At 40.8% G+C, this 25,085-nt stretch overlaps 4 protein-coding genes across 10 annotated transcripts; 3 read left to right on the top strand and 1 right to left on the bottom strand.

Moving 5' to 3' along the window:
• Positions 1-1,059: 1,059 nt before the first annotated feature.
• LOC131988831 (kazal-type serine protease inhibitor domain-containing protein 1-like) lies at positions 1,060-4,384 on the bottom strand. Of its 3 annotated transcripts, none has more exons than XM_059354096.1 (5): positions 4,340-4,384; positions 3,023-3,938; positions 2,717-2,877; positions 1,501-1,648; positions 1,060-1,402 (listed from the first exon to the last, which is right to left on the bottom strand). In XM_059354096.1, exons 2-5 carry the CDS (start codon positions 3,486-3,488, stop codon positions 1,290-1,292), a joined length of 888 nt encoding a protein of 295 aa, XP_059210079.1. In that variant the 5' UTR covers positions 3,489-3,938; positions 4,340-4,384; the 3' UTR covers positions 1,060-1,289. The 3 variants fall into 3 exon arrangements, with proteins under 3 accessions (XP_059210079.1, XP_059210081.1, XP_059210080.1); XM_059354098.1 differs by having other exon boundaries at positions 3,023-3,792; positions 4,340-4,372; XM_059354097.1 differs by lacking the exon at positions 4,340-4,384 and adding an exon at positions 4,273-4,338.
• A 3,119-nt stretch (positions 4,385-7,503) lies between these two features.
• On the top strand, positions 7,504-12,963 carry gale (UDP-galactose-4-epimerase). Of its 2 annotated transcripts, none has more exons than XM_059353409.1 (11): positions 7,504-7,659; positions 8,439-8,567; positions 8,769-8,884; positions 10,887-11,000; positions 11,276-11,452; positions 11,527-11,640; positions 11,766-11,832; positions 11,906-11,991; positions 12,109-12,186; positions 12,381-12,495; positions 12,594-12,963. In XM_059353409.1, the coding sequence occupies exons 2-11, from the start codon at positions 8,447-8,449 to the stop codon at positions 12,656-12,658; spliced, it is 1,053 nt and encodes a 350-aa protein (XP_059209392.1). In that variant the 5' UTR covers positions 7,504-7,659; positions 8,439-8,446; the 3' UTR covers positions 12,659-12,963. The 2 variants fall into 2 exon arrangements, with proteins under 2 accessions (XP_059209392.1, XP_059209393.1); XM_059353410.1 differs by having other exon boundaries at positions 8,772-8,884.
• A 451-nt stretch (positions 12,964-13,414) lies between these two features.
• zbtb8a (zinc finger and BTB domain containing 8A) lies at positions 13,415-18,015 on the top strand. 3 transcript variants are annotated; one of them, XM_059352530.1, is made up of 4 exons: positions 13,415-13,546; positions 14,820-15,688; positions 15,843-16,012; positions 16,916-18,015. In XM_059352530.1, exons 1-4 carry the CDS (start codon positions 13,482-13,484, stop codon positions 17,231-17,233), a joined length of 1,422 nt encoding a protein of 473 aa, XP_059208513.1. In that variant the 5' UTR covers positions 13,415-13,481; the 3' UTR covers positions 17,234-18,015. The 3 variants fall into 3 exon arrangements, with proteins under 3 accessions (XP_059208513.1, XP_059208512.1, XP_059208514.1); XM_059352531.1 differs by having other exon boundaries at positions 13,436-13,546; positions 14,756-15,688; positions 16,916-18,014; XM_059352529.1 differs by having other exon boundaries at positions 13,417-15,688; positions 16,916-18,014.
• A 1,874-nt stretch (positions 18,016-19,889) lies between these two features.
• Positions 19,890-24,475, top strand: hmgcl (3-hydroxy-3-methylglutaryl-CoA lyase). 2 transcript variants are annotated; one of them, XM_059353923.1, is made up of 9 exons: positions 19,890-20,015; positions 20,250-20,333; positions 21,632-21,739; positions 21,886-21,981; positions 22,101-22,249; positions 22,354-22,417; positions 22,512-22,700; positions 22,813-22,938; positions 23,755-24,475. In XM_059353923.1, exons 1-9 carry the CDS (start codon positions 19,929-19,931, stop codon positions 23,854-23,856), a joined length of 1,005 nt encoding a protein of 334 aa, XP_059209906.1. In that variant the 5' UTR covers positions 19,890-19,928; the 3' UTR covers positions 23,857-24,475. The 2 variants fall into 2 exon arrangements, with proteins under 2 accessions (XP_059209906.1, XP_059209905.1); XM_059353922.1 differs by having other exon boundaries at positions 19,924-20,024.
• Positions 24,476-25,085: the final 610 nt, after the last annotated feature.

A 25,085-nucleotide genomic window follows, 5' to 3' on the forward strand; every position in this document is an offset into this window, starting at 1 on the left:
GAGACAAAGTCTCTAAATGAGATCTCTGGAATACAAAGAGGGATGTGAAGACGGAAAGGTTCGGGGTGGAGTTTGAACAGCAAGCAATGTGCTCTCTACAGCTGCTGGCACTAATGAGGATAATTACCCCAGTAATAACATTAGCCTATCTGAGGGAATGGAGGGGAAGGACAAGTGGTTGTGTTTGTGTGTGTGTGGGTGGGTATGTGAGCGCGTGTGTGTGCATGTGGTCGATGTATGTGTGTGTGCATGCACTGCTGTGCGTGTTCCTTTCCTTCTATCTCACTTGCAGTCTCTCCCTCATTCCCTGAATCTCAATATCTCTTTGTTAGCCCACAATAATTGTATTTGGGCCTCATATCCGCCATATCAGATTCGAGTTTGTACAAGGTAATTAGCAGGGGAAGGGAAGCCTCCACACCAGGAGGACAAATGCCCCCATGACATCATTCTGGCTCCACTCAGGAGGGGATGTTTTTTTTCCCTCTCCCTCTTCCTCCTCTTCGTCCTTCTTGTCATTCAGCTGTCAAAAAGAGGCAAAAATGTAGTGGCAAGCGAAAGTTCATGACATTGAAAAGCAAGGGGGTTGGGATTAAGAAGATAAAGAAATGAAGAGACGGAGGAGAGGTAAAGGAGAGGAAAGGGGTGGAAAGTGATTTGAGATGAGACAAGGGGCTGTGTTTTCACCGCAGGCCTGTAATCTCCAATCAGCTTTGACTAACAGACAGCGGGGGAAAGTTCCTCGGCGTTAATGCAGCTTGCCATTCAGAAGGAGCCGGTGTATCCAGCTGGGAGTTGGGGGATGAGGGGAGGATTAACTGGCACTCAGGTGGAGAGAGATGAAGAGAATCAGACGGAGACCCAGTGGATGGTCGCACCTTCTCTCGCTCCACGCCTCTTTCTTTTTTCTTGAACGTACTGTGCTCTCTATTTTCTGGGTGGAGTGCTAAAAGCAGGAGGTAGTGGTGAAGGCTTTACGTTATAGGGGTGACATGTATCCGTTTGCAGCTTGTATTAAGTATGTAAGTGTTTTAAGATCAATCAGCACTTTCCCTAGTATGCCAGTGTGTCACTTTTATTATAATCATACAAATTCTCTACACAACAATTAACAACACTGAATTGTTTTCTGTGCCATGGTACAGTAAGAAGGGAGAAGTAATGAAGAGATAGCTATTCCTTTTACAATTAGCAGTGAGCTGTGACTGATGAATGTCATGCCCTTTCATTTAAAATATGTGGGCTGATCCTTAATGGCAGACCTTGTTGTGTTGTCATATAAAACTGATCTAAATTAATCCCAGGTAATCTCTAGATGCCAGCTGTCCGTCACCACTGCCCCCCTCCAGATGATTTAAGTCCTCCTCTTCCTCCTCAGCATGGCCTTTCATCACCTTCATCACTAGAGACCAAATAAGAAATATTTCAAGTAAAAATGTATAGGAGTTTGCCATTCAAATGCACTGCTTTAGTGCAAATAGACGACAGTATGATGCTCACCCTGTTTTAACACTGTGAGCTGTGCAGATGCAGACGTTTCTCCCAAGGCATTGTGGGAGATGCAAGAGTAAACGCCTGTATCAGAGACGTGGAGGTCCTGTATCTGAAGCCAGGTAGAGACAGTGTAGCGCTCGGGACCGCCTCGAGCCTGAAAATCAGGTGGGATTAAACCTCAAGAGACCATACTAATCCATTCAAAGGTAAAAAGACTTTTGGCAGAATTATGGGTGGTACGAGAAAGCAATTTAATAAAATACATCATGTCCTGTTATGATCAATAACAGGGTCTTTCTTTAGTGTCATTATCAATAGAAATGCTGGAACTCATTGTGTGGTAGTTGGACATTTAGCCAAGTGAATGGTGGCACAAGAACACAATGCTGTGTGGGTTTTTAAAAGGAAAGTCTTTTGTTGATTGTTGTTTTGCCATTTTTGGGGTGTATGGGCTATTTGTTTTCAGTTGCACAGATAGCTATCATCTGTAGATCAGCCATTTTGCAATATCAGAATCCTTTGCACTGTGACACCATTGCAATCTCTGCCAATATATTGTGATAATATTGTGAGTTGCAATGTGATGCTCATCTCAGTTTTGGAAAATAGAAAAATAACCACCAGCTGGATTCAAGTTTATAAGGCTACTCCAGTGATTTAGTCACACTTCAACAAAACTAAGAGTCTCACAAAAGAAATATTATAACAGAATGGTTGAAATAGGCGCAGAGACAGACATAGCCTGAAGTCCAGTTTCTGCGTCAAGCCGCAAATACACTGGGTCCTACATTTTCCATAATGTAATTTAGTGGTGTCTATTTTGGAAAGCTCAGTTCAGTGCCACAGAAGAAATTATACAATTATTTTCACAGGGTGGTGTTTCTCCCCATAATGAAATAACTGAACTTTCATTTTTTCTAATGGCCAGCATGGGGCGACTTCACCTGCTGCTGCAAAAAAAGCCATTGTTTAGAAATCTATAAGAAAATAAGCCTGTTCTTCACTTAATTTATTACCTCAGCAAACATTTACCTAATACATTTATGGTCTCAAACACTGATTTCAATGCAGCAGCATGTTTAATTTGTTATTTCTAGTCCCAATAAGAGTAAAATTGACGATAAAACAGGTATAGCTTAGGGCTTGGCTACCTTGTAACTGACAAGCATCATACACAGCAAACATTGTCAGTGGTGCATAATAACTTCAGCTCATATCAAACCTGGACAGAGATGTGAGGATCATCTCCTGGCAGGAAGTGGTCACTTCCTGTCTTCCTCCAGCTCAGGTTTGGAAGAGGGTAGGCAGAGACCTCGCACCCAAACACAATGTCGTTCCCAGTGTAGTTGGACAGGTTTCTGGGGCCTCGAAGGATACGGGGAGCTGCGGCAGAAGAAAAGGTGTACCCCACAGTTCAAAACTAGAACCTCTAAAGTTCTCTATCAAGACAACTATCCACATGCATTGAAATATAGAAAAAAATGACTTTCCTGAACTGATAACATATGTAAGAGAAGAGTGCAGTAACCAGAGTGGCAGGGTCCTCTTCCGGTGAGCTTGATGGTTGTGTTTCGGTGGCTGGCACCCTCTCTCATCTGGCAAATATTTGGATAGGTCCAGCCATCTGAGCCACATACAGGGCCCTTTTCCTGACACACACATGTAGGTTCTGGCTCAACCATGTGTCCCCTCTTTGGCATCTTCCTCTGGCAGACCAGATCTTCTCCACAGCGACCGTAGAACTTCTGAGCCCCATCTGGGTCACACTGCTGCCCCTCCACATTAGCACACTGCTCGCAGCATCCACAGTCATCCGGCACCAGACCTGCAGGACAGCTGTTGGGAACCGGGGGGCAGAGGTGCTGGTTGCACTCCTTACAGCCTTCACCCTCCTCCCACAGCCGAAGCCACCCACGGTGCTGGGGTGGCAACCCGAGGGAAGTGTGCAGCCACACACTCATACATAAACACACACACAGGTAAAGCTGAGCCATGCTGCTGACCTGCACACAAAGTCAGAAACAAAGTCCTCCTGGCACACACTAGACTCAAAATGAAACAGTAAAATGGTTTCAAGCTGAACCAAAACAATGAGAGAGACGGCAGTCCGGGTTGCCTGTTGGTCTCAGTCACATGTTGTTCCTCCTCTGAGTTTTAAATGTTTCCTTGTGTGTCCTCTCCTTTGTCCTCTTCTGAATGGCTGGATTGGTTTTTGCTATTATTACCATGTACCCCTGCAGAAATGTTTTACAATTTTGTTTTCCCACTTCAGATTTCTTCATCAGCTCAGAGTCCTTCCTAACAAAGACACAGCATTTGCGGTGAATGAGGCGAGCAAACTTCATCTCTAAGGTATCCGACTCCTCTCATCTTTCTTTCCTTCCAATTCTGCTGCCTTTCTTCATGTGCCAGTGTCTCAGGGCAGGCCAGGACTGGCAAACAGGCTTCAGAAATAGCACAGGACATAAAAGAATCTTGCTAAATCAAAACTTCAGACAAACATAATGAAAAACAACAGCTCTCTATATGAACATAATTCACTCAATATATATTTAATATGCATTATTTAGCATTAAAGGATCCGAAGTGAATAGAAAATGCAACTTTATTTTACAACCTCTCTATCTAGTATGTTAATGTGAAATTCCTGTGTTTGGAAACATATTCTGACTATTTGACTTTAAATGGAAAATACTGTGTGTAGGAAACGTCACAAATCATTTTAAGAATTTAGGTATGAGATTATTCTTTCTCAGAATTAGGAATAAAGGTCCTCACATTTGTTTTTAAGAAAGTTCGTAAGAAATCCCATGAAGGTGTTCTTAACCTATTGAATTGTTCGTACCTGTGTTCTTTGAATGATGAATCTCATTTTATTGTAAATTGAAAAGCTGTGGCAGCTGAACCCAATTAGCATTAAATGCCCAGCTTATCCCCATAAAAGGGCATGAGACTGCAGGACCATGTGCAGAGTCACTACACAGAGTTGAGAGAATTAAGTCAAGAACATCAAACAAATGTCTAAAGGGAATAGAGCACCGGACTTAATAATGAAACTTAAATAGTTCTGACGTGAGATACTTCAGAAGTCATATTTAAAAGTGTCAGAAGTAGATATAAAATAACACACACACACACACACACACACACACGGGGCAAAAGTGGTATAAGGCCCCATACTGAAGTTGAGTCCTTACTGCAGAGGCTCAGTTTAAATTATTAAAATGCCCTTCTTCTGAAGAATGGTTGGTGAATGAGGAAAGTATCTCTGCTGGTCTAGACATAAATCACATGTGATGGTGCATTGCAAGTATAATACGGGGCCTGTTAATAAACTTTGAGACTTGGTCTTCATGCTGCAAATTCACAGATGGATATTATTCCTTTTTGTATGACATGCTGTGACAATTTCCCTCAATCTAATTAAATTCAATACATTGCATTATGGTTTTGAGCTTATATAACCTAGTATATATTTCAGACATGCCTTTTTTGTGCATATCCATGAAGTTATCAGTAGATATATATAATGCCTATGAAAAAGTATTCATCCCCCTTGGATGTTTCACCCTTTTGTTGCTTTTATACATGAAATCATGGTCAATATAATTTGGCTTTTTTGACGAGAATTTACAAAATAAAACTCTTTTATATCAAAGTGAAAACAGATTTGGTTCATCAGTATTCCTGCTACAATTGCAACATGAAGACAAAAGAACACACCAAGCATCTCAGAGAAAAGATCATTGAAAAGTATAGGTCAGGAGATGGCGATAAAAAAATTCCAACTTACTGGACATCACACAGAGTTCAGTTAAATACATCATTAAGAAATGGACGGAGTATGGCACTTGTTTAAATCTGCCTAGAGCTGGCCGTCCTCACAAACTGAGTGACCGGACAAGAAGAAGACTGGAGAGGGAGGCCAGTCAGGCCACCAGTGCCACCTATGACAACTCTGAAGGAGTTAAAGCTTCATTGGCTCAAATAAAATCAATTTTATTTATATAGCTCAAAATCACAAATCACAGATTTGCCTCAAAGGGCTTTACAGACTGTACATGGTACGACACCCTCTGTCCTTAGACCTTCACATCGGCCAGGGAAAAACTCCTCAAAAAACCCTTTTAACAGGGGAATAAGAAGAAGAAACCTCAGGGAGAGACCGAGGAGGGATCCATCTCCCAGGACGGACAGACGTGCAATAGATGTTGTTGTACAGATCAACAGAGTAGAATAGAGTAGAGAGAGACCGGTCTCAGACAGCCCTAACTATAGGCTTTGTCAAAGAGGAAAGTTTTAAGTGTACTCTTAAATAAAGAGAGGGTGTCTGCCTCCCGTACTGAGACTGGGAGATGATTCCACAGGAGAGGAGCTTGATAAATGAAGGCTCTGGCTCCCAATCTAGTTTTAAGGACTTTCGGAACCACAAGTAACCTAGAATTTTGGGTAATATGGTAATATGGCACTATGAGGTCTTTAAGATATGATGGCGCCTGACCATTTAGAGCTTTGTAAGTCAGAAGAAGGATTTTAAACTCAATTCTAAATTTTACAGGGAGCCAGTGCAGCGAAGCTAGAACAGGATAAATATGATCTCTTTTCTTGGTTCTTGTCAGTACACAAGCCGCAGCATTCTGGACTAACTGAAGAGTTTTAAGGGATTTATTGGAGCAGCCTGACAGTAAGGAATTACAGTAATCTAACCTTGAAGTAACAAAAGCATGCACTAATTTTTCTGCATCCTTTTGAGATAGGATGTGTCTAATTTTTGTAATATTACGTAGGTGAAAAAATGCAGTCCTTGAAGTTTGTTTTATATGGGAGTTAGATAGGAGAGACTGTACAACTGTTGCCCAGGTTCTTCACCAGTTGAAGCTGCATTAGAGAGAAAAAAAGCTCATTGTCTGATGAAACAAAAATTGAGTATTTTGGCTCTCAGACTAGACGCTATGTTTGGCAAACACCAAACACTGCACATCACAACAAATACACCATCTTCAGCTTGAAGCATGGTGGTGGCAGCATCATGCTCTGGGGGTGCTTCTCAGCAGCAGGCCCTGGAAGGCTTGAAACGGTGTAGGGAAACATGAATGCAGAAAAATATCACCAAATCCTGGAGGATAATCGGACTTGCTCTGCACGAGAACTACGATTTGGGGGAAGATTTATTTTCCAGCAAGACAACGACCCCAAGCATACAACAAAAGCTACACGCGATGGTTAAAAGACAACAAGGTGAATGTTCTGGAGTAGTTAAGTCAAAGTGCAGATTTCAGTCCAATTAAGAATTTGTGGCTGGACTTAAAGAGTTTTTTCATGCTTGATTCCTAAACAACCTGACAGAGCTTGAGCTGTTTTGCAAGGAAGAAAGGGGGAAAAATTGCATTGTCCAGATGTGCCAGCCTGATTGAGACATATCCATATATCCAAACGCTGAATTAACTATATATAGGCTACTATAAATAAGAGATTGATATATGTTGAGATGGGAATATTATTTATTATAATAATTGCTGCGACGAGTTGCTTCTCCTAGCTGCACTTACATTGCAGTGTGTAAATGTTCTGGATTTCATTTAAGTAACGTGGCACTTTTCCCTCACTATCCAGCATGTTTCAGATTGGATGCTGAGCACAATCACCTCCCTGTGTAAACGGTCAGAGGCGTGGCTTTGTTAGCTGACTGTCTGACGTCATGGCATGTGAGACGCTGGCGTACCACGGCGGAGACCTTAAATACCGTGAAGGCTGGGGATGGCATGAATGCGAATCCGGGTTGCGCTTCAAAATAAAACCCAAGAACAAAATTATGCCAACATAAAGACAAGTTTATCGGCTGTTGTGGTTATCCTGCATTATATTACATCATGTAGTGGTTCGCTTTTATGTCACAGTTCACGCTTAATTTAATTTATTGCCGCATAGGTGAATTTTGCGAATGTGTGTGCTTTTATTTTGAAAGACCACGCACAGGAATTCGGACGTTGATTATTAACTTAATTCCGTTCCACGTTTCACAGGAAGTAAAGAAATGACTGAAGCACAGAGGGGGAACTTCACTTAATGAGATATACCTTAGTTCTGTCTCCATACACTCTCCTGGACAGATTTATCCAGAAACTCTGCCGGAAACGACAATTTACACTCTTAGCGGGAAATTTAGTAAGTCCTTTCCACTGACAATCATTCTGTACTATGTGGTCTCATTCTGACAGTTTGTCAAGGAAGTTGTACGCTTGCACACTGTGTTAGACTTTAGTTTAAGTCATTTAGTGTTGAGAGGATTTACTGATATTAAAAAACGTTTTAAGTGGGGGTTTTAAAGGCTAAACATACATACAGATCATTATGAAAGGGTTTGTTTTATTGTGTAGTCAAACATTTAATTACAGAAAAAAGCAATGTATTGGGGAAAATTAGAATAGTGTTCAGGCTTTAACCTGTCTGTCAGTGTCTGTACTTTATTCCCTGTGTTATTGGCAATAGTTTTCAATGGAATTTAATCATAAAACTTTTACTACGCAATGTACAATTAAGATGCAGCCCATTTAGAGTCACTAAAAAAGTTTGCTCCCTCAAAAGATAAGAATAACTTCCAACAATGATAAGCAGACGTCACTGATGTATTGTTTCGCAGGCACTATAATTGTTCTATGTGGTAAAACAGGTTCAGACTTGTAGTGGTTGACGTGTGACATTGTGGGTGGGTCACATATCAGTCAGGTGTGCTAAAATGTGCAGGATATCCTCTTTCTCCAGAGCACGTCGACAGTGTGCCCTTAAGTTATTCTGCTACAGCTATCAGGAACGGGGATAATCACAACAGGGTTTTGAATAGATGGTTGATTGTTTGAACTAGATAAGACACAGATCATTCAAATGATCAGCTTGTTATCAAGCCGCAGTGGACAAGTGGATTAGGTGTGTGTTGTATTCAACAGGTGAGACTATGGCAGAGAAAGTGCTGGTCACAGGTGGAGGAGGCTACATTGGGAGTCACTGTGTGGTGGAGCTCATTGAAGCAGGTTACCAGCCAGTCGTTGTGGATAACTTCAGTAACGCTGTAAGAGGTAAGCTCCCTAACTGGAAACACAGGCTGATGAATGACTTTATACATCATGATAAACTTGGCAACTCCAAGTGTGTTTGTTTAGTGCAGTGATACTCATATCTGATTATTCTGATCTCTCTCTCTCTCTCTCTCTCTCTCTCTCTCTCTCTCTCTCTCTCTCTCTCTCTTTCTCTCTGTGTACATCCTGTTGTGAATGGAGGAGAAGGGGATGTGCCTGAGAGCATACGGAGGATAGAGAAACTTCTGGACACCAGCATTGAGTTTCATGAACTAGATCTTTTGGACAAACCTGGCTTGGAAAAACTCTTCAAAAAGGTCAGAAAGTTATTAATAGTTAATCTGATTAAAGCTCGAAGAATGAATTGTTTAATTGCCTCGTCAAATAACAGAAACTTTATCTGCAACTATTTTAGTAAGCAATGAACCATTTGTCATTCTTTACGTAAAAATATTGTTATATTTGCGCCAAATATATGGATTTTATGCTTTTCTGTGTCTTGTATAAACTGAAACCATGTCAGGGTTTTGACTGGTGGTTAGATAAAACAAGTCGTTGTTTTATGTCGCCTTTGGCTCTGGGAAATGATATAGGCATTTTTCACTATAATCTGACATTATATAAACTCCTCAAAAAGTTTGGAAACATTATTTCGGTCAATTATTTCTCTTTAATAATACCAATTGTATTGTGTGCATGGGTCCTGTTGAGTTTGTGTGCTCCAAGCATCAACATGCCTCATTTGTCCCTTCAGGATAAGGCCCGTGCAATAGGGCAACTGGAAGTTGGTGTTCCGGTATGTAGGGTGGCAGCATTATTTGGTGTCAGCCCTGGTACCATTTCAAATTCAAGACCAAGTTCTTTGAGACTGGTGAAGTCAAAGACACACTATTGAGTTCCCTGACAGTGTAAAATTAATAAAGTGTAAAAATGGTCAATATGTGTTTTTTCCTTACTACTGTGGGAGACTGCAATCATCATCCATTCAAAACAAACAGTGAATACCAACAGGAGAATATTGCAGGGGGTTCTGGCACATTTTTTGGGTCACTAGCAACCCATTTAGCTGTGTTGCTCATTCCAGAGAAGCACAAACCTTATGAGTTGTACCTCATTGTAAAGGTGACTAATCAGGCTATCCAACGATGTATAATACAAAAGCAATTAGTATTATTAAAGTGGAGAGATAATTGACCAAAATAATGTGTTTCAGTTCCAATACCAATACCTGGGCGCTGAGTTTGGGCTGATACCAAGTACCGATCCAATACCACTGTTTATTTAATACACTGCTTAACATTGTTTTCATATTTATTTTTTTAAACAATATGTAATAAATAAATACTTTGATATGGATTTACTGAATTGATATTTCTCATTAAAATCATTAATTGTGTACTAGCAACTTAAGAGAAGGAATTTAAAAAATCATAAAAAAATGTACAGGAATTGCTTTTCAAGTGTAAACCTTTGAAATGCAAGAAAAAAATGATAAACTTGAACAGATGAACAGATCAGTCGCATTGTTATTGATAACTGATCCAGCTGTTTAATCAGTATCAGCCTGATGCATCCCTGCTAATAATTAGAAATGAATGTAATTGTTGGTTGCAGCCCAAAATCGTATTATTCTAATTTGAAATTAAAATGCATGGTTTTTTTTTAACTAATGAATCGGCTCTAATTATTAGTTATTGAATTAAAGCTGGCAGACTTTAAAAAAAAAACAGAATAGGTTTGAGAGCAAAACATTTCACTCTGCAATAAAAACTAAATAATTGAATTATTAAGAATGTAATCTATCAAATTTTAAAAATGTTTGAGAATCTAATACGTTTGTTTGCACATCCCAAAGTGTTGCTTTTGATTTTAAAAGTTTATTTCCATTTCAAAAGATTGCTTGCCAATTCTTGTGGGTGGGACCTACACTGAAAGATGTGAAACACATCTCTATTGGTCAGTCTCAATCAGAGTGACTGCTTGGCAAAATCTACTGTTTGTAAAAGTGAGAGGAAGTTTTAGAGTCCATGGAGAAGACAAAGCAAAGTGACGTTGCCAAGCTGTCACTATGACCGAAACTGCCAGTAGAAATGTGTCTTACTTCTTTCAGCATAGGTCACACTTATGAGATTCAGCCCAAAAGCAGAAACAGAATTTTTGGATTTGCAAGTTTGATCCACAGTAATACATTTGGATCACAAATTTATTATAGACTGTTTTTGTAACCCAAGAATGTAGTGTGACATACTGCTGTCATGCTGTATGTGCCCACATTGGTCATACCAGTCACACATGCCTAACTATCTCTCTGTGTTGCAGCATTCTTTCAGTTCGGTGATACACTTTGCTGGGCTGAAGGCCGTTGGGGAGTCAGTGGAGCAGCCGCTGCGTTACTACAGAGTCAACCTCACCGCCTCCCTCAACCTGCTTGAGGTCAGTTTGACCTTTTGTCATCTGATCTTACTCCTCCTGTCTTCCATTAAATCTGCAATCACTCTTTATTTGCACTTCATCTTTGTTCTCTGTGTGCATGACAGCGTGTGTTCATTTGATACAGAATGAGATGATTCTAACCCTGCACCCTTCATAACTTTTAACGTGTGTCCGCCCAACTCAGCATTTATGCTTGCTCCCAAGTGGTGTGTGTGTGCTTTAGACTGCTGACTGTATGCGTGTGCCGTGTTTGTTTGCATCTGCATGTGTCCCAGGTGATGCAGGCTCACAGGGTGCACAATCTGGTCTTCAGCAGCTCAGCCACGGTGTACGGAGACCCTCAACACCTTCCCATCGACGAGCAGCACCCCGTGGGCGGCTGCACCAACCCCTACGGCCAGACCAAGTACTTCATTGAAGAGATGATCAAGGACCTCTGTAAAGCAGAGAAGGTATGGATCAGGAGGCAGATGCACGCATGCACATACACACACATGGATTCTCATAAATGCCTCTGTGTCAGCAGGACTGGAATGCAGTGCTGCTGCGTTATTTCAACCCAATTGGAGCTCATATCTCTGGCCAGATAGGAGAGGACCCTCAGGGTATCCCCAACAACCTGCTGCCATATGTTGCCCAGGTACATGAATTATCTGCCAAATACACAGCTGCATCAGATCACATCAGAGCATGCAGTGTGGGTGTTGTAGTTGAAGCTGTCATAGAATTTCACACTTTTGGCATTGCTTAATTTATCACTCATAGGTGGCTGTTGGGAGAAGAAAGTGCCTCAATGTATTTGGGAATGACTATGACACAATTGATGGGACAGGTAACAGGTGCACTGATTTATTTGTTTGAAATTGTATTTTGGTCCAAGGGCTAAATGTTCTTTCTTGTGGTAGGTGTGCGAGATTATATCCATGTTGTTGATCTGGCAAAAGGACACATAGCGGCTCTGAAGAAGCTGAAGGATGACTGCGGCTGCAAGGTACATTCAAGTGAAGAACATAACTTTCAGTCAATTTTTGGTCATTGTGCATTCACATGAATACTAAATTGAGGTATTTATGGGAGTGCTGGCGTGTGTGCATTATTGTGTCTGTAGGTTTACAACCTGGGAACAGGGACGGGCTACTCTGTGCTCCAGATGGTGAAAGCCATGGAGAAGGCATCAGAGAAAGAGGTGAGTGTCAGAAGAGCTCCTTTCTCTTTCAAGTAAATTGTCTTCTGAGTAACTGAAGTGACTCGGAGTAGTAACCACACTACATCTTGTTGTGTAAGTTCAAGATGGGAAAGCTGACACTGACATGATTCCAGCTTCTTAGGCTAAACCAACCTGCGTTATGTTCATTTAAACTTGATGAATCCTCTCCATAGATCCCATACAAAATCGCCCCACGTAGGGAAGGAGACATAGCATCCTGCTACGCTGACCCTTGTCTAGCTGAGAAAGAGATGGGTTGGAAGGCTGAATTTGGTCTGGAAAGAATGTGTAAGGACAGCCATGCAGACAAAATCTACATGAGATTTATAGCTTTTTTTTATGTGTGTGTGAAATAAATCCTGATGTAATTTCCTGTACCTGCATAGGTGAGGATCTGTGGCGCTGGCAGTCCATGAACCCCACCGGATTTTGCAACGGAACAGCCTCTTGATGCACCTCCAGCCTTTTGTTGTCTATAAGTCTTCTTTTAAATCACCGGGCCAAAGCAAAACCATCAACTTCCTCATTTTTTGCATAAATAAACACATGATTAAGCTAAATGCTTTGTTTTGTCATGTTTAATTTTCTACTCGCTAAATATCAACTCTCATCTTATTTACTGTTTACATCAGAAAAACATGTGACAGTGTATTTCTGATTTCTCTGTGTTACTGGTACTCAGATTAACAATGGATATTTTCTCTATGAATGTATTGATCTGTAAACCATAATGAAAAAATAAATTAATTTTTTGCATACTGAGAAAATTGAAGCCTTTTTTTCTCTTTCATTATTAAATTGTTTCCAACTATTGTAAAAAGGAGGTAATTAATCAAGATTGACTGCTACAATGCATACTATATTATTTGAAATTAAAATTCTTCAGTGACACAATATCATAACATTCCAGTAAAATTCACACCTGTAAACATGTTCAGAAACATCATAGTATGATATGGTCAGTGGAAGGTTTGAGTCACACATGGGTTGTAAATCCCGACAGAATCATTGTAAAAATATTGCAAAATTTTATGTGGCTTGGATATTCGCTGTTCAATATTAATATTCTGCCCATACACCGTATTTAAACGGGGCACTAGGGCTTTAAATGGCTCCTTGAACCCTCGGGCACCCAGTTAATAAACACCCACGTCAGCACTGTGCTCTAGTCGCTCTAACCGGGTTTCGGTCTTTAGGGCTGAGCAGGAAGTGCCTGACTGTGGACCCTGGACGAGAAAAAAAGAGCACAGAAAAAAAGGCAAACGAAATTAAAAATGGAAATGGTGGCTGACTTGGGGGCAAGTAGACTCTATCGGGCGCCGGGTGAATCAAGTCACCAGTGAGTATCGATGGATTTTGTCAGGGATATCACGGCGTGGGGCGTAAGCGGGTCCTGTCGACACCTCACGCCTGGGAAAGAGTCGCTGGGTTTGGGCAGCAGGCAAATCCTCCCCGCTGCTCGCTGCGCTCCGGACCTCCGGCGAGAAGTGGGGGTGGTCTTGAGGATGAAGACGGGCGTTTTAAGCGCGTCTTATCCTTGATATGATATACTGAGTGAATATATTTATTTTTCAGCTCGCAGCATGTTCAATTGCTGGAGGTTTGTGTCTTATTTTTCTATTGTGTGCTGGCTGGAGCCTGAAGTGGGCGTCGCTCCAGGACAGACTGGGCTGCTCTGGTGCGCCGCTGCCCGCTTTCCTCTCGCAGGACTGCAGCACTCTCGTGTCGTTTTGTAGGTCGACTGATGCCTGAATTAAGGGAGAATGGCTTGGTTAAGATAGTACACTTGGTTTCGTGTGACATGAGGAGCATATAGAGTCTTGCTGGCGGGCGTTGCACCGTGGGTTATCGGGCGCCGTGGAGCCTGTCAGCAAGCATCGCATAATTAAAAATAAATGCGTGTAATTCATTCTACATGAGCGTGGCTAAATAGGTTACTATAGAAAATGAACAATTCTGCAAATGAGGTTGCGGCATTTTTTTCTCCCTCTTTGCATGACATGTCCGGTTACAGTGCTTTATTTTCTGTTTCCGTGGTGTGTTTGTAACATCAGAGATTTCATGCGCGCTTTCGCTTCCCTCAGGGATGATTACAGGGTTTTGCCACCCGATGCTCTCTGACTGGAGTCGGGTGTAGCCCATTAGAAGAAGATTTTGATTGAAGGCTCTCCCGACCAATCACAGCACAGAATGAAGTCCTGTGGGCGGAAGGTCTGCGGAGCTGGAGATGGTCCAGTGCAGAAACAAAGACTGGGGGGAATTGACAGCTACATGAATGGGGTGTTACTGGTGTGTTTGTTATGTGACCTGCTGTTAATATTTGAAGTCTGTAGCATACATATATAGCAAGGTAAGCTGGCAACAAGGCCATATGTCCCATAAATCACTCTCCAGGAGTGCATTTGTCACTCTTTAATATGTAGAATTTATTTAATGTATGTATACATATACAGTCTTATTTTGTTAATTTAGGATCATGAAGATGTAAGTGTGTATATTTCAGTAATGAGTGTCCACAAGGCTCCTATGATCTGTTATTTCCTTGCAGAACAAGTCAGTGTATGCCGCATGCACAACCAGTGTGAGTGCTATCATCATGTTGTCTCCTGCAGGCAGCCTCAGAGGTGGTTCAACACCGCTGACATCACAGTGGCTCACCAAAGCAGCCTGCTGAAGCAGCTCAACCAGCAGCGCCGCCAGGAGCTTTTCTGTGACTGCAGCGTGCTGGTGGAGGGCCAGCTCTTCCGGGCCCACCGCAACGTCCTGTTCGCCAGCAGCGGCTACTTCCGCATGCTGCTATCCCAGGGGCCAGACGGGCTGTCCGACTCCGTCAACGCCACCTTTGATGCCTTCAGCCCTGAGACGTTCACCGTCATCCTGGATTTCATCTACTCCGGCCAGCTGGACCTCTCGAGTCACAATGTGATTGAGGTGATGTCTGCAGCCAGCTACTTGCAGATGAACAATGTCATCAACTACTGCAAGAACTTCATCAAGTCCTCCTTGGACATCAGTGTGAAAGATGAAGACAGTGACCGTGGCCTCAGCTTGTCTGAGACCTGCAGTTTCACCAGTGGAGTAGGAGAAGAGACATCAGAGCAGCAGCAAGGCCCCAGCTCTGTCAGCCCACCACCGGCCCTCTGGACCAGGGACAACTCCAGATCCCAGTGTAGCTTTATGGGGAAGGACGCAGACCATGAGTCATCGACCTCAGCTCTGAAGACTAATCCAAGCAGTCCTGCTGATGATCTCACTGCAGAGGCAGAGGACCTGCATGACCCTCAGGACCCTCTGTACACCTTGCCTGGATCAGACCGCCGGCGAAGTAAAGGGGGAACCAAGAGGAGAGCACCTAACACTCGCTCCAACCAACAGGAAGACTTAGACATCCAGGAGGCGAGGACACAAAAGGCTGAAAAGGCAGAGGAGCTTTATGCCACTCTGCCACCTATTGTGGGTGTTATTGGGCATTTTAATAAAGGTGAGTTTCAGACAAAGACAATCTCTAGAGAAGTGAGAAAAGAAATGACATCATCAGCAGACTGGCACAAGTGTAAACCTCAAAAGAAGCCAGTTCCTTAGATACCCAGGAAATAAACAGCAAAGCTCTGAACACTTTCTCTTCCTCTTTGCAGACTCCAACCCCATTATGCGCTTCAAATGTCCCTTTTGCACACACACGGTGAAGAGGAAGGCTGATCTAAAGCGTCACTTGCGCTGCCACACTGGAGAGAGGCCGTACCCCTGTCAGGCCTGCAATAAACGCTTTACACGCCTGGAGCATCTTCGAAGCCATTTTGAGACGGTAGGTTTATTTACAACCGGGAGGTGAAAGTCATTCATTATTGGTGCAACACATGGGCGGATTCTGAGACAATGAGCCCTGGGCACTGACATGTAAAAAGCCTCACCATCTCTACTACACAGGAGCAAGACACACAGACTTTATAGTGGTTGAGCCGGTTTTTGTTTGTTATGTCTCTTAGAGGTCATTTTGTAGTTGTTTTGTGTCTCTCTGTGGTAATTTTGAGTCTTTTTGTTGTTGCTTTCAATCTCTTTTTAGCTATTTTGTGTCTCTTGTAGTTGTTTTGTGTTTTTGTCTTTGTTTTGTCTTTTTTAGTCTCCTTGTGTGTCTTTGCAGTTATTTTGCATCTCATTGTAGTTGTTTTGTGTCTCTTTGTAGTTCTTAGCCTCTCTTTGTAATTGTTTTGCGTTTCATTGTAGTCATTTGGAGTCTTTTTGCTAATTCCTTATAGTCGTTTTGAGCCTCTTTGCAGTTTTTTGTGCCTCTTTTCAGTTGATTTGTGTCTCTGTGTTATTTTTTTCACCTTTTTATAGTTGTTGTGAGCCTCTCTGTGTATCTTTGCAGCTGTTGTCATTTTCATGTTGTCTCTTTCTGGGTGATATATTTCTCTTTGAGTGGCATTTTATAGGTGAAGGCCACGAAGGCCCATGACACTTTAGGGCCCTGGACCAGTGCCATATAGGCCCTTTGAGTAATCAGTCCATGGTGGAACAGCTTCAGAAACAATAAAATAGTGATAATGCTTATATGCCAGGCTGCACCACAGGGTTGTAAAACAAAAGAAGCATTGTTTTTTTATGTGTATCAGTTTTTACAACCACCTACTGGTACTCATACTGCCACAGAAACCCACAATAACACATTTTTGATGCAAAAAAAAATGTGTTTCCTGTTTCTCCACAGATCCATCAGGCCAGGAAGCTGGTGTGCAGGAAGTGTAAGTGTCAGGTGACGGAGGAGACTGGGCATGTGGTGTGTGAGGGCACACGGCGCTACCGCATGTGCACTGCATGCATCCAGGAAGTGGACTGCGATGACATCCCCATGGACAGCCTAGATGGTGCCAGTGAGGAGCCGGCCCTGTTACTGGGGGTGGACGGGGAGGAGGAGGGCGACAGTAAGAGAAGCTGGATGGTAACCGATGACGACGACCTGGCCGAAGACTCAAGGGCCGACCTCATCATCCAACAAGTGGACGACAGTGATGAGGAGCTGCAGTGAAATGGAACCAAAGTGTGTGTGTTTGTGTGAATGAAGAAGCATCATGCACAAATAATTAGTGTGTGTGTGTGTGTGTGTGTGTGTGTGTGTGTGTGTGTGTGTGTGTGTGTGTGTGTGTGTGTGTGTGTGTGATAAAGCCATGCAAGAGAATTTATGCATAAAACTTGCAATCCACTAATGTAAATACACACATTTATGATATATTAGTTCTCTATTAGTTAAATGCAACTGGTAAATCTTTACTTTCAATGAGATGTTGACCTTTGTGACAAAATGGAATGCTTTTTGTTGAGCTTCATAAAGATATGCAGTATCCAAAGCATGCATATTCAGTGTCTCCTTTGCTTCAAATATAGGTAAATGATAACGCTTTCAAATATGTTTTTTTTCATATGCATGGACAACACCGTTGCTACTTCTGGGACTCCGCTTTGATTAAAGCTGGCATTTGTGCAAAACTAAGTGATAAGGACAGAATGATGACTCTACTGCTATTTCCCTACTCCCTGTAGGGAAGTGAAGAGCAGCCTTTTTTTCAATGTCACACAGTTACAGTTTGTTTATGATTGTGTTTAATTATGATATGCACTATGGTATGAAAGCAATTATAATTTATTGTTTGTTTTTTTACTTTTTGACACATTAAAATATTTTTATACATTTCAGAGTCTGTGTCTTTTACCCCATCTTTGGGAACCACGATCAAAGTCAACAAGAAAATGAATAATTAAAAGGGAAAATAATTATATACGTTAACATAGTAAAATAAAAGTCCAATTCTGTGTTTCAAAATTCAGCTAACTATAATTGAAAAAACATTGTTTTTTTAAATGTAATTTTAAACAATGTTCCAGAAATAAATTGAGTGGCCAAAATATTAGAAACACCTCTCAATTTATATTATATATATCATGGATGGGTTACTGAATGGCCCTCCAGGACTTTAAGTGTCAGGGACCTCCCTGGCTTTCACTGACCTGGATGAGTCTCAAAGAAGATCCCACAGAAACATAAATTTATTGCAAACAGATGGAGAAAAATGAGCTGCACACAAATTAACTACAAAGAGACACTTAAGAACCACAAAGACACATGAAACAACTACAAAGAGAAGCGAAATGAAAAGGGGCAAAGCAATCACAGACGAAAACTACAAAAACAACAAATGAGTTACAATGTTACACAAAACATGAAACTATGAACACATAACATGACCAAAAAGGCTAAAGTTAGCCTATTTTAGCCACAATATGACAATTAAGAAAGCGGACCGCTGACATCTGACCTTTTTTTTTAAACCAAACCACAGCCTTGACTTTTACTATGTTGTTCCAAAGGTCTTGGTTTAATGATGTAATATACTGGAAAGTTTACTGACCATTTTTATTCATTCTTTCATTATCCTTAACCCGTGGACAGGTCACCAGATTATCGCAGGGCCCATTTTCATCCATTCCTAAATTTAAAAAAAAGCTTAATTCAGCACCAAATGTGTGAAACAAATGGTACAACCAAAAAATTGTGGCGATAATGTCTGGGGTGTAGTTGAACATGGAAAGCTATACATTAGTGTTCTGAACCCTTATACACCTTGATAGGTTTACTTAATTGATTAATTAAGTCATTTTTTTTATAACCAGAATCTAGTCTTTAGATCCCCAGCTTTTAGATGATGTGCATCATTTCTATGTGGTGCACTAAGCATGGTGTGTTCACTGATCTGTCTATTCATCTTAATTCATTCATCTTAATTGTAGTTAATTCATAGTTGTTGACCTGCTATCTCCCCCTAAAATGCACTACCCCCCAACCACCAATCCTCAATTAAAAAAAAAAAAGGAGCCACAATGATATGTGGGTAATTCAACTTTGTATCTTACATAACGTCACACCGTTAAAATAATCGCCTATGTCATTTTTTCAAGTTTTGCAGGAAACACAAAAAACTTCACCAAAAGTGTAACATATGACATTTATTGATCATTTCACTCAAAAAGGATTTAACAAATGATGGCTTTTGGTATAGTAATAACACTGTGTGTAAATTATGTAACTTAAGAGAAATAAATGACTTAGGCAAATTTTGAAAATGCCTTTGTGACTTAAGCAAGATATGGTAACACTTTATTTTGAAGGTGTCTACATAAGAGTCACACAAGCCTGTCAGAAACATGACATGACAAGTATCATGAGCATTAATGTTACTTCAAAGTGTCATTAATGTTCATGACACATCCCATGTCATGTTTATGACACGCTCATGTCACTCTTATGTAGACACCTTAGAGTAAAGTGTTACCAGATCTTGCTTAAGTCACAAAGGCATGTTCAAAAAATTGCCTAAGTAACATTTTATCATGATTTAGAATAATAAATCCGCTTAAGTCACACACTTGACATAGGCCATTATCTTAAAGGGGTAAAATCACATGGTCTGATAAACTGAGAATGTAGGCGATTTTACCATAGGTGGCAGGCGTCATGAGGAGATGATTTAGGCAAAAAAAAACAACAACCCAATTTTGACAAAAAATTACATAGGCGATTATTTTAACAGTACTCCAAAATATATATTTTTTTCAATGCAACTTCCTGGCACATAGATGGCGCTCTTGCGGTGTTTTTATCATCAGCGAGGTCACCTCCTCTCTCTTTCTGGAGTCACTAGTGACGTCACACTGGAGGCTGGACCATCATGGCTGCCGTTATGAGGCTTGTCAACAGAAGCACTTTATGTTCAGCTATGGGTCAGCAGTATGTGGCGTTTAGCTCAGCGGCAAAGGTGAATGCAGTGAGTTTTCTTGTGTTTTTATCTCCCTGCAGGTTGAACTGTGTGAACACGTTTAGCTCGCACCTGCCAGACAGCTGCTAGCGTCCTATACGGTCAAGCTAACATAATGTAGTTGGTAACCTCGCCAGGTGTTAGTTGGCTACTTGTGAGGCTAAGCAGGTTATTTATCTCTGATGTAACTCTACTTTACTCGTGTATTAAATGTGTTTGTGTGTATTTTTGCAGGCTGGCGTAAGAGCAGGGCACGCTCTTCCGGAAAAGGTTAAAATAGTGGAGGTGGGACCCAGAGATGGTCTCCAGAATGAAAAGGTAACGTTGTGTAAGAATATCTGGTTAACTTTGTTACACAGCAGTTATTATAGGCAGTAAATATCACAGTTAACAGTGTTTTAACCATTAGGGTACCGCCGGAGCAGGTGCATTGCTCATGTGTGATGTAACCAGGTGAAACACGCCCAGTGAATTCGTGTCAGTGTTTTTCAAGTATACCTCATCCTGTAAGACTTGGGATAAAGAGCTTTAGATTTATGGTTGTTAAGCAGATTGGAAGACAATAATAATAATAATAATAATAATAATAATTTTTATTATAACTTTTATTTGTATAGCATCTTTCAAAGCAAGGTTACAAAGTGCTTGAGAATAAAAGAAAAGACCATTAAAATCCCATAATAAAAACTATTCAAAATAAGGAGTAGGATACGAAAAGCCTTTGTTGTCTTTGTTGACAAGTCAGGATTTGGGAACCACAAGTAGGATCTCAGGCAGCGATCAGGCTTATAGGGAGTAAACTTATCATAAATGTAAGCAGGAGCCTGAAGATTTATGGCTTTAAAAACAAGCAATAAAATCAATTCTAAAACTCACAGGTTACCAGTGGAGGTCGGCGAAGACTGAGGGGTTGTGCTCAATATGGTCCAATATATCGCACACCTAAAATGACAACCAATTGATTAACTTTAAGGTTACTCTTTGGGCCTATGCTTCCCCTGATACGGGTTCCAAAATAATCTAGCTCCTTCTCATAAGTGTACTTTTTGATCTGGTTTTGTGATTGCCAATTTTTTAGAGTGTTAATAATTCTTTATCAGACCTGACTGGTTTGAGCTATTACCCAAATCCATCTCTCCGTCTTCGAAACAGCAGTTCATCCTTTACTCCTAATCAACGTAGGCTGCTGTTTGCAGGATTTACTGCTGCAAAAAAGACAATTTTACAAATGTGGTACACTCCAAGTCTCTCTTTAGAGTCATATTGGATTCTAGCCTTTAACAGAATAGCCAATCTTAAATATACAACAGCTAAGATGAATACAGCATGTCCTAATGGATGGAAATCATAGCTGCCCTTCGTAATCTATGGATTTAATCTTTTTGTAATCTGTAATCTTTTTGTTTTTAATTTTATGATTTGTTGTACAGTGTCCTTGGGTGTTTTGAAAGACGCTTATAAATATAATGCATTATTATTATGACTATTATTATTAAATAGTCTAGTGTTTTCTCTTTGTTGTTGCTGATAGATTTTCTTGTTTGTGCATTACACTTGTCAGCTTACTTTGTATATGCATATACCTCAGCTTGTTGCTTCTCTGTTTCCCCTCTTAGACCATTGTACCAACAGAGACTAAAATTCATTTGATTGACATGCTGTCGGCGTCAGGGCTGGGAGTTATTGAGGCCACCAGCTTTGTGTCCCCAAAATGGGTTCCACAGGTGAGTTTGTTCTCCCAGAGCAATTTATATGAAAAGTGCTGACACACCCAGCAGAGGGCGGTACAGAAACCACAGTGCGTGGGAAGGGAGGTGGATTGGTTTCTTCAGCACTAATTAGTTTCTGTCGTCTTTATCCCTAACGGCAGATGGCAGACCAGGTGGAGGTGATGAAGGGGATCTGTAGGAAACCTGGAGTGTCTTACCCGGTCCTCACCCCCAACCTCAAGGGTTTCCAGGCTGCTGTGAGTGCCAAGCATCAACATCCTAACACACTTTCCCAATAGCTTCACTGACAAATCTACTTATACTGTAGGGGATGTGTCTTTATCTTTCATTTAAATGCATTTCTTGCTAACTACAGGTGAAGGCAGGAGCTTCAGAGGTAGCCATATTTGGTGCTGCATCGGAGCTGTTCAGTAAGAAGAACATAAACTGCTCAGTGGACGAGAGTTTACAGCGCTTTGATGAGGTTATGAAAGCAGCTAAAGAAGCTGGTGTGCCAGTTAGAGGGTAGGATTGCTGGCTCTCTCTTGACTGTCAACAAACTTCTAAATCATCTGAGTTACAGGGATGGATTTGTAAATGACTTTCTCCTCTGTTTCTCATCACTGCAGTTATGTGTCATGTGTTGTTGGATGTCCGTATGAAGGCAAAGTGGCACCTGAAAAAGTTGCACATGTGAGTTCTCACTTGATCACATGTTTACTTTATGTAAACTGGTACAATTTAAGCACTGCAACAGAGTGCTTATGGCTTTGACTGTATCTTGCAGGTAGCCAAGCGTATGTACGCCATGGGCTGCTATGAGATCTCTCTGGGTGACACCATCGGAGTGGGGACTCCAGGGAGCATGAGTGACATGCTGGAGGCGGTGAGCAGAGAAGTGCCAGTTAATGCCTTGGCAGTGCACTGCCACGATACCTATGGCCAGGCCCTGGCCAACATCCTCGTAGCCTTGCAGGTCAGACCTCGTTCTGCTTATTTTACTGTAAATTGAAAATATGATGATTTATTGTTTGTGTTGATTTATGAAGTTAGTTAGTTTCAAGGTAAAGATTTCCTTTGTTTTTCAGATGGGAATCAGTGTGGTAGACTCATCAGTAGCTGGACTGGGTGGCTGTCCGTATGCCCAGGGGGCTTCTGGGAATGTTGCCACTGAAGATGTAGTCTATATGCTCCATGGACTAGGGATTCAAACGGTAAGAAGTCACACTTCATGTTTCTCTTTAGCCTCCCCTTTCTTTTAGGGTTTTACAGAAGATAATTTAAGATGCTTCTCTTGATTTTGGGTACTATTATTATATTGTTTTATTTTATTATAATTATATTCTTATGAGAAAAAAAATGCTCTTTCACGGATGAAACACACCAGCTTTTGCAGAATGTTCCAGTCTATCCCAATCATAATTTAGTTTGCAATTAAATACTTCTAGTATGCCATAAAAAAATGTCATAACTAAGTCAAAGTATAGTATGGCGTTAAAACATACCATAATAATGACATACTACAGTATTGCATCCCAAATGTTATAAAATAGTCATACGATAGTATTGCATCAAAAATGGCACAAAAAAGTCATACTATAGGTGCAATTTCCATTATAGTCGAATACCCGGAATGAGGCGGGTCTCCCTCTCCGAAACGCCGCTAATTTGAATGTGAGCCGCCCCTAGTGGCCGCTTGACCTCTTACCCTAATGGAAACGCGCCTTATAGTAATATATCCAAACTGCCATAAAACAGTCATGCTATAGTATGGCATGAAAACTAAACTTTTTTTTAACTCTTTATGCTTTATGCTTATGATGTTCTTCATAATGTGACAGTTAAAATGAAATCTTAAAGAATCACACTATCACCTTGCTTACAGTAACACAGTACTGTATAGTGAAATATACTGGATTGTAACCTCTATATCATGATACTTATCGTAACTCCAGAATCCTGCTAATATGCAGTCCTTATACGATGTGAGCTCCCTCAAGTTTGACCCTTGATATCCTTTCCTCTTGCAGGGAGTGGACCTCTCAAAGCTGATGGATGCTGGAGCTTTCATCTGTCGGACCCTCAACAGAAAGACCAGCTCCAAAGTGGCGCAGGCCACTTGTAAACTGTAGACCAAAGCCCAATCACGGGCTCTTTCACAGACTGTACACTGCAACACAACTTTATAACCTGAAGCTTTCATCCTCTGTATGTTCAGTTCACCCATTCTAATTTTAGTGTGATTCATACTCTACCAGTATGATAGATGGTGCAGACCCCTACCTCTGATTACTATATATCCATTACATGATAGCATAGCTGGAACAGTGCCTTATGTAAAGTCAGTCTAATCATACAGATGCTACTCATCGAAAGCCATGCCTTCACCTTTTTCTTTAAAAGTGTGCTTATTCTGGGCAGTGGGTAAGCCAAAGTGAAATTGTTTATAATAATAAATGAACCAGTGAAAATGTCCTAGGGACAGATTAACTCACTGTTGATGTAAGAAAAGACAGAAATGTTGTTTTGACTTCTATCATCCTTTGTATGCAGTGATCACTGTCTTCAGGTGAAGTCTCTATATTGGGAGCGTCTATGGAAACTATCAGTCATTATGAACTTGGGCATTTTACTGGCTTGTGAAAAAATGTTGATGTGCTGTGTATTTATTTTAAAATATTTCTCTTTTAATTTAGCATGTACATATTCCAACTAGATTTTGAATTTTAAAAATAAAAACTCTTTCATAAATTGAATGTGTCCCTGATCTATCATTGATGGTATTTTTGTGAATTTTAAGTTGCAGAAGCATATTTAGACCTAAAATGACTAAATTGTGTACAATGTAGGATTTGTTATAATACTTCACCTTGGATGCCCCTTTTGCAGTCCTCAGTTCTACAACTTTTGTATAAAGAGCGATATTTAAGAGTCATAGTATGGCATCAAAAATGCCATACTATAAAAATATGCCAAGACATTGTTACCCCAAGACTCGTCTGTTTTCCTCTGCTTCCTTATTGTTTTTATATATGTTTTTAATATTTCCCAGTCTGCGCACAAAACTGCCAGTGATGTAGCTGTGATGTCGCCTCCAAATTAGTCTATAGTATGACTTTTTGAGGGGGTCATTTTGGGACATTCCATAATGTCCCATAAGTAATTTGTGGGCATATTATGCTCGAATATGTATTAACACACGTTAATTGACCAATTTAAATAATTTGTAGGCATTTTGAAATGAGACAAGTTTTGACAAAAATTGACATACTATTGTATGACTTTTTTTGAGGGGTCATTTTTGGACATCCCATGGTGTTTTTATGTCATTTGTGGGCATATTATGCTCTAATGTGTACAA

Source organism: Centropristis striata, chromosome 16 (genome assembly GCF_030273125.1).
Source record: "Centropristis striata isolate RG_2023a ecotype Rhode Island chromosome 16, C.striata_1.0, whole genome shotgun sequence".
NCBI lineage: Eukaryota > Metazoa > Chordata > Actinopteri > Perciformes > Serranidae > Centropristis > Centropristis striata.